The following is a 12766-nucleotide window of genomic DNA, read 5'->3' on the forward strand; positions in this document are numbered from 1 at the left end:
AGGTCCATTAGAGCAAATAATTGAATTTTTTGAATGATTGATTCCCAACCCCCCCTTTGTGGCCATCTATATCAGTTGCCCTTCGGGCCTAATCCTAAAGACTTTGCTTACATGTCACCAGAGGCATGCGTGTAAGGCAGTTTCTAGTCTCGCAAGTTCGTCCGCTTTACAATTTCCTGGGATATCTCTGTGGTCCGGCACCCAAAACAGTTAGATTTTGAAATGCTCAGCCATATCGTTGAGAGATTTGTATCCGTCGTGGGTGGTTTTTTAATTTAAAAAAGTTCCCCAGAGATTTAATGACTGTCTGAAAAAAAATATTTATGTCAATCGTCGTTATTGCATATCTTAGCCATTCAATGCTTATTTGCCCATGAACATGCCATTAAGGTGTAGTGACAAACTTCTCACATATCAATGAGTGCTGTCCAATTCAAGTTTAAGCTGAATTATAAGGGACCTCCTTTTCGTAGCCGAGTCCGTGTAGCAGTGCGACACCTTTTTGGGGAGAAGTTTTTAAATGGTAACGAACCTTATAAAATTCGCCAGCATGTGGAGTGGATAACTACCGCTGAATATTTTTTCTGATGTTCTTGCCAGGATTCGAACCCAGGCGTTCAGCGTCATAGGCCGACATACTAACCTCTGGTCTCCTAGTCATTTTACCACTTTTTTAATTTCCCATGAACATTTCATTAAGGAACAGGGGATACTTTTTTCAATGAGTGCAGTCTGATTTAAGTTTGACCTTAAGGGCCTCCTTTTGTTATGCCGAGTCCGAACGGCGTGCCACATAGCGACACCACTTGGTAGAGAAGTTTTAACATGGCAGGATACCTAACTTAGAACAGTGCAGTGGAGGTAGAGTACTTTTTTTTATCAAAAGGGGCTCAGGCAATGTTTAAACCACACTGCTTGGGACATCGAGCATTGTATCAAAGATAACACAATGTTCGTAGCATCTGCATGACCAAGGAGAAAGCTTCCTTAGCCTTACTGCTGTGGTCGCAGCAGTTTGTCTAACCACAATTTCCAGTGGCATTATGTGTAGCTTTACATTCAGTGAATCAGATGGTGTCGTCCTTAGTGTGATTGTAATGCACAAACAAACCATCCTTTAAAACCGGCTGAATATTGAGCAGTAGGTGGACTTTTGAAGCGCCTTCCACCAGACTATAACACCATATAGACAAGGCGACATATTGGCGCCTTTAAATAACCAATGGGCACCCTGTTTCCGTGGTGATCGTTCTTTTGGACCGGAACAAACTTCCTCATCTGGGGAGCTTGACGAGGATCGCCACCTCCACATGAAAATGTGGCTACAACAACAACAACCATATAAAATTATAGGTGTGACAGATATTTTGGGCTTTCAGTAAATGGAACATTCTGTCCTTCCAAGGAGACAGGTGCCATTATGTGTAGCTTGTATCTCCTGCTGAAAAGAACAACTTCCGTCTTAGACCGATTTAAGCCTTAGCCACTTTCGGTAACCCACTTTGCTGCCGTATGTAGGGTTTCCTGAGATATATCTCTAAGAATGTTGGGCAAATTTCCGCCCTGTTGTTTTTCTTAAGCATTCTTTATGGGTGTGAATGCAAAGCCATTTATAGGAGTATATACGGGAGTATTAGTTTTAAGAGTAAGAGAAACAAATGGTGCGAGAGAAAGGGTATCACTATATAGGTGGGAGTGTTGTGGAGGTGTGATGTGCGTGGCCCTACTTGGTATGAAGGTCTGCCAATTCCTTTAGGCTCGGCTTTTTCGAGCGAGGCATTTGCATTTTTGTTTTTGTTATTATATTTCTTAAGCATCTGTGATTTGTGTGAATGCAATGCCATATTATGTTACCATGAGATATGTGAGTGTAAGAGAAGCAACTGATTGATGTGTTTGAGAAAGAGTATCATAACGCAGGTGAGGATGTTGTAAGGATGTAATGTGTATGGTCCAACTTGGCATGTAGGTAAACCAATTGCTTAAGGCTCGACTTTGACGTGTGTGGCATTTGGAAATTGGACGGCAAACGAAGATTTGACAGCCCCAGAAATTTGCGAAATACCGAGGTGACCAACTTTAGGGGCATATCAACAGGCTCCCGGATAACCTAGGCCTTTGAAGTTTTGCACGCCATCTCACTAACACCTCAGCTCTAACTATAACAAATTTCAAAAAGATATCTCTACCCGTTCTCACACGGAATATTATTTCCTAGTTATACCCACCACCGAAGTATGGGGGTATGTTCATTTTGTCATTCCGTTTGCAACACATTGAAATATCCATTTCCGACCCTATAAAGTATATATATACTTGATCGTCCTAAAAATCTAAGACGATCTAGCCATGTCCATCAGTCTGCCAGTTGAAATCACGCTACAGTCTTTAAATATTGAGCTGAAACTTTGACCAGATTTTTTTTTTGTCCATAAGCAGGTTAAGTTCGAAGATGGGCTATAGCGGACTATATCTTGATATAGCCCCCATATAGACCAATCCACCGATTTAGGGTCTTAGGCCCACAAAAGCCACATTTATTGTCCGATTTTGCTGGGACATTGAGTTGTGTTAGGCCAGTCAACATCCTTCTTCATTTTGGCTCAGATCGGTCCAGATTTGGATATAGCTGCCATATAAACCGATCTTTCGATTTAAGGTTTTGGTCCCATAAAAGGCGCATTTATTATCCGATTTCACCGAAATTTGGGACAGTGAATTGTGTTAGGCCCTTCGACACCCCTCTTCAATTTGGTCCAGATCGGTTCAGATTTGAATATTGCTGCCATATAAACCGATCTCTCGATTTAAGGCTTTGGTCCCATAAAAGGAGCATTTATTATCCGATTTCGCCAAAATTTCGGACAGTGAATTGTGTTAGGCCCTTCGACACCCCTCTTTAATTTGGTCCAGTTCGGTTCAGATTTGAATATTGCTGCCATATAGACCGATCTCTCGATTTAAAGTCCTGGCCCCATAAAAGGCACATTTATAATCCGATTTCGCTCAAATTTGACAAAGTGAGTTATGTTGGGCTTTTCGACATTCGTATATGGTTCAGATCGGTCTACTGCATTCCACCATACCAGTGCTCCATAGGCCAGTACTGTTCTCACGATGGCCGTATATATTCAATAAAACATCCTGGGAGTTACCCCCCACTTCCCACCGAACATCCTCCTGCAGGAGTAAAAAGCGCACAGTGCCTTACGGCTTCTTTCTTCGGTGTTCCTCTTCCAGGACAGTTTTGAATCGAGGGCTATGCCTAGGTACTTCGCCTCTTTCGACAACCGCAGGGTGACCCCATCCAAGGACGGGAGTCTGAACTCTGGTATCTTATATATACGTGTAAAGAGCACCAGCTTCGTCTTCCCTGGGTCGGTCCTCAACCCATTTCTGGTAGCCCATCGTGACAACCTTCTCAGTAACCCTTCCATGATCTCGCTGATCGTCAAGGGAAACCTGTCTCGGACCAGCAGCACGACGTCGTCCGCATTAGCGATATTCCTCATGCCGTCGCCAATGAGATCCATCAGAATCCCATTAATCACGAGGTTCCATAGAATCGGTGAGAACACCCCTCCTTGGGGGGTTCCTGTGGTTACCCGCCTTCTGACCACACTCCCAGGTTCGCATTAATAATCCTGCCAGAAAGCATATTATTTGTCCATTGGAAGATTAAGGGGTGAATCTCCGTGCGGTCCAGTGCGGCGACTATCGCCACTATCTCCACATTATTGAAGGCCCCCACAATATCCAAGAAGGCCGCCAAAGTGTAATCCTTCTGTCGAAGAGACGTCTCAACCTCCTGTACCATCTCGTGAAGGGCCGTCTCCACCGACCTGCCTTTGAGGTATGCTTGTTGTGCCCCACTAAAGTTTTCCGGCATCAGTCCCCCTCTCACCTTCAGATCAATCAGTCTTTCCAGTGTTTTCAGCAAAAACGATGACAGACTAATAGGCCTATAATCCTTCGCAGTACTGTGGTTTATTCTTCCCGCCTTGGGGATAAAAACCACTTTGACTTCCCTTCATGCCCTCGGTATGCAGGATCATGCCAGGCTTGCCCTAAAGATCTGCTCATGTCATGGCAGGGTGACTCCTAGGGACTCCTGCAGCAGTGCCGAGATAATTCTGTCAGGTCCGGCCGACTTAAATCGCCGGAAAGTGCGGACCGCCCACGTTATCTTCTCCTCGTCCACGATGTCCCTGATGAGGTCATCCGTTCAGCCCACATGTGTATGTATTGCGATCGCCGACCATCTGGGAAATGAGCCTCCATCAAAAGTTGCACCGTCTCCTGCCCATATAGGCGTGATGGGATCCTTCGAGAGCACTGTGCGCAACCTAGATGCCTCAGTAGTGTTTTGCAATTCCCCACAAAATTTTAGGAACAGAAATGTTGGCAAATTTTACAAAGTTCAGCCAGTCCAAACTTTACTCGCTTTTACCTGTTTTTTACTCTTTTTTTTGCTGCTTGTAACCAATTTTGATTTTATGACAACCATTCAAGTGGCTTCATTATATGCTCATATTACCCACTCATAAGTGTCGGTTAAGCTTGACGTCTTCATTACGTTTTAATAGTGACGGATTATCTTTTTTTGCATGTTTTGTCCACTCCGTCAAGTTTTTTTTTTATGAGGGTCTATTAAATTTAATCACCATTGCTTGCACATTTAACACCAACATTGTTAATATGTGATTAGCGATAATCATCCACAGGCGTTGAGTGGGCTTAGTTGGATAAGTGTATGCGTACTATGAGTTGAAAGGAAACATGATATGTTTATTAGCCTGCCATACGAATGTGATAACGAAGTGATAGCAGAAAATAAACTAAAACATATTTTTATAAAGATGTAAAATTGTTTATGATGGATACTGTCATTTGGGAATAGATATGCAATGCAAAGTTCCAAACCTTGAGTGGCGTTACATTATGCCTATTATGCTGCGATAATCCTTGAATATTGACCCCTTGTTAATAAACATTAGATGCCAGATAAACACTTTTATTTTTGTATTTTAGTATAGGGATATTTACAAAGGTTGCCATATCCAGCTTAGTTTTCTTTGCACCCAAGTTCTTTTCTTATAAATTCCCTTATTATACTCACCATTTTCCCATTCTTCTCAAATTACAAACTCTCTTTGGCATATATTTTTGTACTGAACCTTTTATTCAGTAAATGCACACGATATATCTTCGGAGAGTCAATCTACGAGAAATTCGAGTCACTTACATGCTAAAAACACACACACAATCATTGTTACATACATAAAATATGTACATGTGTACAAGGAGTTTGTACCAACAATTATTGGATACATGGCGGTTTTGATGATGATAATAAATACATAACATATACACATATATATACAATATTAACAACAATAATAACGAGCAGAAAGAATCAAAACAACAAAAATAATAATTACAACAAATACTTTGGTTTACACCAGACCACTCATTGAGCCAGCCTAGTGTAAACCTTAACTCTTGAAAGAGCATACAAGCGTAACATATAAATAAAGCACTCTCATACAACTCTTTAACCTAGAGAGATACCCAGATGTAAACAGGGACCTTACTGTTAGATATTCAAGAGCGCAAGAGTGTGAGAGCGCCAAAAAATGACAATATGAGTGAGAGTATGAGGATGAGCCTAAAGCAAAGCGAATAAGTTAAGTTGTAGTAAAATTAACACTTATGAATGTACAATAATGACGAGCTGTGACCTCTGGGCGGGGAGGGGGGAGGTAGAAGTCACAACTTTATAGAGAAAATCACATCGAGTCCAGAATACGTTAGCTTCTTCATTGTCGTCGTCCAGCGAATCATTGGTCATAGTTTTTGAAAACCTTATGTTTAGTGATGATAACCATGGCCATAGGAAATGGCTGGGGCAGCATATGCTATTTTGGCAATGGCAGGAGCGGCTACAGCCACCTTGGCTACAGCAGGAGCAGCAGCTACAGCCACCACAGGCTTAGCAATGGCAACAGCACCACCAGATTTCTCCACTACAGCATTGAAGCCATTAATGTGATCAGCCGTATAGGTTACCTATACACAATAAAACTTTAAGTATTAATAACTGCTTCAGAAGTTTGAAAGGTAAGCCTTCTTACCTTACGAATGGAACCATCAGCTTCCGTCAGCGAATAGCTGCCATGGACCACACCATTGACCAAAGATTCTTGAGCCGATTTGGAGTCACCGGTGGAATGATCTGAAACGCCATAGGCAAAACTATATTGGGGATTTGGATCGAAGGGTTCTGGTGCAACGGCTTTAACAATGGCGGGTGCTGCCGCCACTGCCACCTTGGCGGGTGCAGCATAAGTAACGGCGGGAGCAGCATAGCTGATGGCAGGTGCAGCATAGGAGATGGCAGGTGCAGCAGCTACGGCCACCTTAGCTGGGGCCGCATAGCTGATGGCAGGAGCTGCATAGGATATGGCGGGAGCTGCGGCATAAGAAATGGCTGGTCCATGACCATAACCATGCCCAATGGGCACCGAGATGGCCATTGACAAGGACACACAGAGTACTAAGATAACCTGCGAGAGAGAAAGGATTCAAATATAAAAGCCATGGGATTTTCAGCTTCCTCTCTTCCTTTTCCTGCTTACCTTTGTGAACATGTCTTATTTGTTTGGTTTCGTTTACGGGTTTATTGATGCAAGCTTCAATGCTCGGTGCACAATGCTACTTGGACTTGACGATTTGCTGTTGGCTAGCAAATATCTAACTTTGGTTTGAGATACATTCTGAAAGAAGTTACCACTTTTATATGCCTAGGAATGTGCGATTCCATGCCACCACATTCATCTCTACAAAATCGGCAGAGATATACGCGTAATGCGCAAAGACAGACAAACTCACACAGACACATTTAGACAGACAGATCGACAGAAGTTCTTGTAATATGGAGTGCCACTCTCATATAGTGGTGGTGGTGCCGTATTTTTCTTCATCTTCCATTTGGTGGTCACTACGTTCAACATCCAAGTCGCATTTACGAGTATTCGCCATGCCTAATCATTTCAAGATCTGGTTTTGTCCGTTTTCTTAAATGCGGATGATTTCTTCATCGTTTGTTCGTTGTGACGATTGCATTGAATGGCACTGAGCGATTCATGTGTTTGGCTGTTTTTTTCTGTTTTGTTTTTGCCTTTCTGCCAAAGTTGGGCTTTTTCTATTTTAGATCAATTTTTTTGTTTTTGATATGCCCAAACCAAACCCAGGCTATTAAATGCACATGCGTGGACTGTTTTTTTTTTTTTTAATTTTCCGTTGCAAGAATATGATTTCAAAAAAAGATAGGTGGCACCTTAGGCACTCAATGATAACAAAGCAAAATTTTTTGTGAAAATCAAATTTTAACAAAATTTTCTATGGAAATTATATAAAAATCTAATTTTGAAACATTTCCTTGGAGATTTGATAGGGATTGATAGCCGATTGATCTATTGGGTTGCCCAAAAGTAATTGCGGATTTTTTAAAAGAAAGTAAATGCATTTTTAATAAAACTTAGAATGAACCTTAATCAAATATACTTTTTTTACACTTTTTTTCTAAAGCAAGCTAAAAGTAGCAGCTGATAACTGACAGAAGAAAGAATGCAATTACAGAGTCACAAGCTGTGAAAAAATTTTTCAACGCCGAGTATGTGAAAAATCCGCAATTACTTTTTGGGCAACCCAATATACGCCAGAGATTCGGCCGAGAGAACGTTGTTAAGGTTGTCACAACTTAATCAGCGTCAGTGGTTGCCCGCCAGATATACCAATATACTCGACGGTGCTATAGCCGACCAGCAGACTAACTACCTAACGAGGATAGACATAGGCTGCATGTGCTAATGCCTACCTTAACGGAGTGGCAGAAAGTGCGGATTAGGTTTTGGGGTTTTAATATTCATATAAAGTAGCCGTTGAGTGAAGCGAACGTGTTTTCATTTCGCTCCTCAAAGATAAATATCTGTATCTCGGAATAGGTACTACCTGTTACGAAAAATTGTTAAAGCCTTTTTGGAGGAGGCTCAAAATGAACTCCAAAGACCCAACAGCTCCGGTGGTGGCGTCAGACCGCAGCATGTTGTTATCCCCTTCTATAGATGTGGGTTTCTTGGCACCTGTAGTCGAGAGTAATGCTTCAAGCGCACAACTAGTCGTCAGACTAATGAATGAGGAAGAGAGGGATACACCAGAGGGACTTGGTTTCAGACAGTGACAGTGTCAATGAAACAGTCATAGCAGCCGAATCGAGAGATAAGGGCAGCGGGATGGTGGCAGAAGTGAACGATGGATTTGCTAAGCTCACAAGCATACCGAGAAAGCGATCCGGTGCACGACGATGGAGACTGAGGAGTATGTACCGGCTGCGCAATTGGGCGAAAGCGCATGATGCTGGAAAGGAAAGAACTTCTACCGCACTGGAAAACGGAAGCTGGAAAGAGAATCAGATCTCCCGAAGAGCATAACACTGTTAAAATGCGGAAGAAGAAAAAGAGCTCCCCGCTTTCAAGTACTCTGGGAAGAATTCGATTAATGTGTTAGAATTGGTTTAGTGATTTTGAGCTGGTGCTTCTATGGAGTGTCTGATAGGTGGAAAAGTGGATGGACGGACAGCTTAAATGGTCAGGTGACTTATGAATTTATTCAAGGCGCGAAGTTTATACGAAACCGCTCAGGCCTTGGCTTTGGTCTAAATCTGGGTTTCCTACTGTCGGGACATGACTCCTTCAATGGTCTTTTCCATCAGGGGAGATTTGTTGGAGATTTGAGGACTAAATACATTAGAAATCTCAGCCCGATGGGGATTACCGAGGCGGTGTGGGATTCTTGAATGGCCTTTGGAAACGATTCGATAGTTATTATGTTGCCCACATTTTCACGAGTAGTATTTAATGGGAGAAGGATGAGATTAAGTGAAGGCGTGAATGCATGCTAGTTATTCATAACGAGGTGTTGCTGTGCAAGAGCGACCGAGTGCTTTCGTGTTGAGCATGACATGTCCTGGAACCTGTATTGCGCTGTTTTGTCCTTTTTGGTTATTTCCGATGCTTGTGGTAGTATCTGTCATCCGTAAGGCTGGCTTTTTGACGATTTGGAGTGCAACTGGTAGTAGTCTTGAGGCTGTGGAGTTGAGTGGAGCAGACGTTTAGTTATTTCGCACTGTAAGAATTTTCCTGTATCTCATAATAGGTCATTATTTTTGGAAGAAAAATTTTAAGTCACTCAAGGATAGCTGCGATAGAGCTATCCGTTAGGCGGTTGATGATCTGCGTCTGTTTCCAGTGAAGCCGCAGATCTAGAGCCCGGGAGTAGGCTTAGAATGGACTCTTATGACCGCACAGTTGCGGTGGTGGTATCAGGCCGTATCATGTTGTCTGCTACTGAAACCTCGACTGCTGGAGCGGTCTGCCATCGGCCTTTTCCGGCAAACCAGCACGCTCTTTCAGATGTTGGAATAATAGAAGACGCATCGCTCTCATGTGTATTGAGAGGCTTGGTGCGAATAATCCTAAGACTCTCACTAATAGGGAGAGAGACTCCCTAAATTGGGCTCGGGAATTTGCTGCACAGGCTACCCCAAAGACTACACGCCTAGATTCGGCAATTGAACCGCAGTCAGCCAAAAGGCTGCGGTCACCTGGGGGGCAACCCATGCCTAAAAGAACTAGGTCGAACAATAGTAAAATGGGTCCAAGAACCTATGCCTAATGTCGCTAGGGACAGTTTGGTGATGGCAGTTGTGGACAAGGGAGAAGAACGGGGCTGCATACCTAGCATAAGTGGAGTCGGATAGTCAATTGACTGTTATCAGTATACTCCAATGTCCTTGCTGAATTTCCTGGGTCTCCTCCAGTTTGTGACGATGCAGGCTGGTATCGGGGCCGATACAAACTAATTGCCTTCGAGAATCAACGCTCAATTCAAATGTATCGTTGTGCGCTAAAAAAGAGTGGTGAGATCTGGCCAGGTGAGACACTCGATTTGGTCAAAAAGGAAGATATTTCTTCTCGACCAATGGCGCATGCTTGGATATCAAGGATTCCCTTAGATCCTGAATCGATACTTGGAAGACTAAGGGAATGTAATCTCAATATTTCAACCACCGACTGGAAAATTGCTACATTAGATGAGGCTGATGGTGACCGGAGACGAAACAATCTGATGCACTGAATTTAATGCTACATGTTATGCCTCTGGACATTGTGGCTAGACAAATTGCAGCCACCACTGCTGTGAGATTAAGGGAGCTTTCTCATCGGTCATGTGGCGGCTACGGACACTGTGTTATCCTTGATACAATGTCCGATATTCCAGGCAGTGTGGATTACACCCTACCTGAGCCGCTTTTTGATAAAAAGTACTGTACCACTATTCCTGATGGAACCGATTGGAACTACAATATCCCCAGTAAAAAAAGTATCATAGACTTTTATACGGATGGTTGCAAACCAAACGACCAGGTGGGCTTTGGTGTGTACTCTAAAGTTCTAGAACTGTTCATATCGAAAAGGTTACCCGACCACTGCAGTGTGTATCAAGCGAAGATCCTTGAAATTAAGAAAGTGGTGGAATGCCAGAAATATAGTGTTATTACGACTATTAGCATAAATATCTTTTCAGACAGCCATTAAATCCCTAGAGAACGTATTTCTGAACATAAAAACCGCACTCTACTGTCGCAGATCTCTCAACGAGATGGTTGAACAGTTAAAAATGCACCTGTTCTGGGTGTCGGGCCACAGAGATATCCCAGGGAATTGTAAAGCGAACGAGCTTGCGAGACTAGGAGCTACCGTACACATTCCAGCGATACTGGAATCTGTGGGTATGCCTCTAGCGACATGTAAGCTAAGTTTTCAGGACCAGGCCCGAAGGACAACGAATGATAGATGGTCACAAAGAGCATTCCAAAACTATGTGGCCTAATCTATACTTCTAGAGGTCTACCGCCTTTCTGTCACTGGCTAGAACAGACGTCTCAGTCATTGTGTCCATCATGACAGGTCACTGTCTAATCGGAAAACATGCTGACAGACTGAAGGTTGGCAGCAACTACTTTTGCAGCAGCTGTGAGGACATCGAGGAAGAAGAGACCAGAGACCTTCTGTGTGTGTGTCTCGCACTAGCAGTCAGAAGGGGTTTCACTTTAGGTTCTCATTTCTTTGAGAACCTGTCTGATTTAGCGGATGTGAACATTCGCAAGTTATTGGACTTTTTAAAGCGATCTGGATGGTTCAACGGCAGAAACTAGAAGGCATCTTCCTTCTCCTGTTCCTGTGGTATCACAATGGATGAAAACGTCTAAGTGAGTCTGATGGCAGACTGCCACTTAAACCTAACCTAACCTTTCTGGTATATCAGCTCAAGCCTGACAATAACGAGAACCCATATGGGAGCAACGTTTTCCGTTGCCTTGTGGTAGTGTCTGACATCCGTAAGAGTGGCCTTGTTTATTATTGAGTCCCTGTTGGAGCTGATTTGTGTTGCGTTGCTAGTAAGAGCTGCAATGTTGAGTTTTAGGTTTTGTGTGTCTTCCTTGTGTATGTTCCATTTTTGCAACTTATTTTGTATTCTGATAGGGCGATATTCTCCTATTTTCATAGGTGACCAGTCCGGGACGATTTAGAGTACATCTGGTAGTAGTGTTTTGGTAGTCTGACCGAAGACTTTAAACTGGTACCACGACCGGCAGGAGACCCTGAAACATTCATTACAGCCTGACAATTGTGACGTCCCATATGAGAGCAATGTGTTGATGACAGCTCGAACGTCAATCGTAGGTGGAGCATAGCTCGGCATGGAATGTAAAGAACAACAAGGCAGCAAAAGCTGATGGGTTGCTAGCTGAACTAGTTAAGACCGGAGGCGACACCCTGATTAGACTTATGCATTAGTTCGTCCAGTTCATTTGGCATTCCCGAAGATTGGAACCTCTTCGGGTGCACAAGAAAGGAGACAAGGCAATATTGTGACAACTTCAGAGGAAAAAGTCTTTGCGAAGTGTTCAATTCTAAAGCCAACTACTCCAGACGACTTATTAAGTGGTTATCGATTCACTAATACTGGATTACCGCAATACAGGAGGCCACCGTAACACAGTTTAACATGTCCGCCTATGAAGTTAAACGCCTGATTTCGAATCCTGAAGAGAAGATCAGAAAATTTGTCAACGGTGGTTATCCCCACCTCAGCTCTAACAATTTAAAATTTCATAGAACTCTATCCGTTCCCAAATGGCATATTTATTGCTAGTTTTTTTTTTTTTTTTTTTTTCTTTCTATCCCACTGTGCGTCTCTGAATATCTATATTACTGGGTTATCCCTTCTCTAAAACTGGCGATACTTGTGAGTTTTTCACGTGTTCTCTACATAAAAGTGTCACTCAGCAGCAAGCAATTTCGGACTCAACCCTGAAAAGCCGACCTCTTATTACTAAGCAAAAAATGAATTCGAACAGCACTCATTCTTATGAGAGGAGTTTATATGATGTTCTTTAAAATCATATTTGTGGGAAAATTTATTAAAAAAAGTTTGCGTAGTAAAAGGGTGCCTACGATTGGCTATTCCATGCCACATTTCAATGCAGCACAATGACAAAATAAACAACATCAACTCCTTAGAATTGATTGCTCTAAAAACGCAACAAACATAAAATTGTATCTTTTAAAGTTCCAACATTTGGTTCAAACGCTGATGCAATTCTCTGTTATAAACGATCATTTAGGGTAGTTGGAGCAAG

General features: G+C 42.7%; 2 protein-coding genes across 4 annotated transcripts in view; one reads left to right on the forward strand and one right to left on the reverse strand.

The window, feature by feature from the left end:
* Positions 1–6665, reverse strand: part of LOC106086326 (uncharacterized) — a 40597-nt gene extending 33932 nt beyond the window's left edge. Inside the window, exons 1-3 of the mRNA XM_059361087.1 lie at positions 6639–6665; positions 6135–6566; positions 5875–6069 (exon numbers count right to left, since the gene is read on the reverse strand). Of these exons, the coding sequence (XP_059217070.1) occupies positions 5875–6069; positions 6135–6566; positions 6639–6650 (639 nt within the window). The 5' untranslated portion in view covers positions 6651–6665. The remainder of the gene's footprint in view (positions 1–5874; positions 6070–6134; positions 6567–6638) is intronic.
* LOC106086282 (neurobeachin-like protein 1) overlaps positions 1–12766 on the forward strand; it is a 296682-nt gene that overhangs the window by 226286 nt on the left and 57630 nt on the right. The window lies entirely within an intron of this gene.

Source organism: Stomoxys calcitrans, chromosome 1, assembly GCF_963082655.1.
Source record: "Stomoxys calcitrans chromosome 1, idStoCalc2.1, whole genome shotgun sequence".
In the NCBI taxonomy this organism is placed as follows: Eukaryota; Metazoa; Arthropoda; class Insecta; order Diptera; family Muscidae; genus Stomoxys; species Stomoxys calcitrans.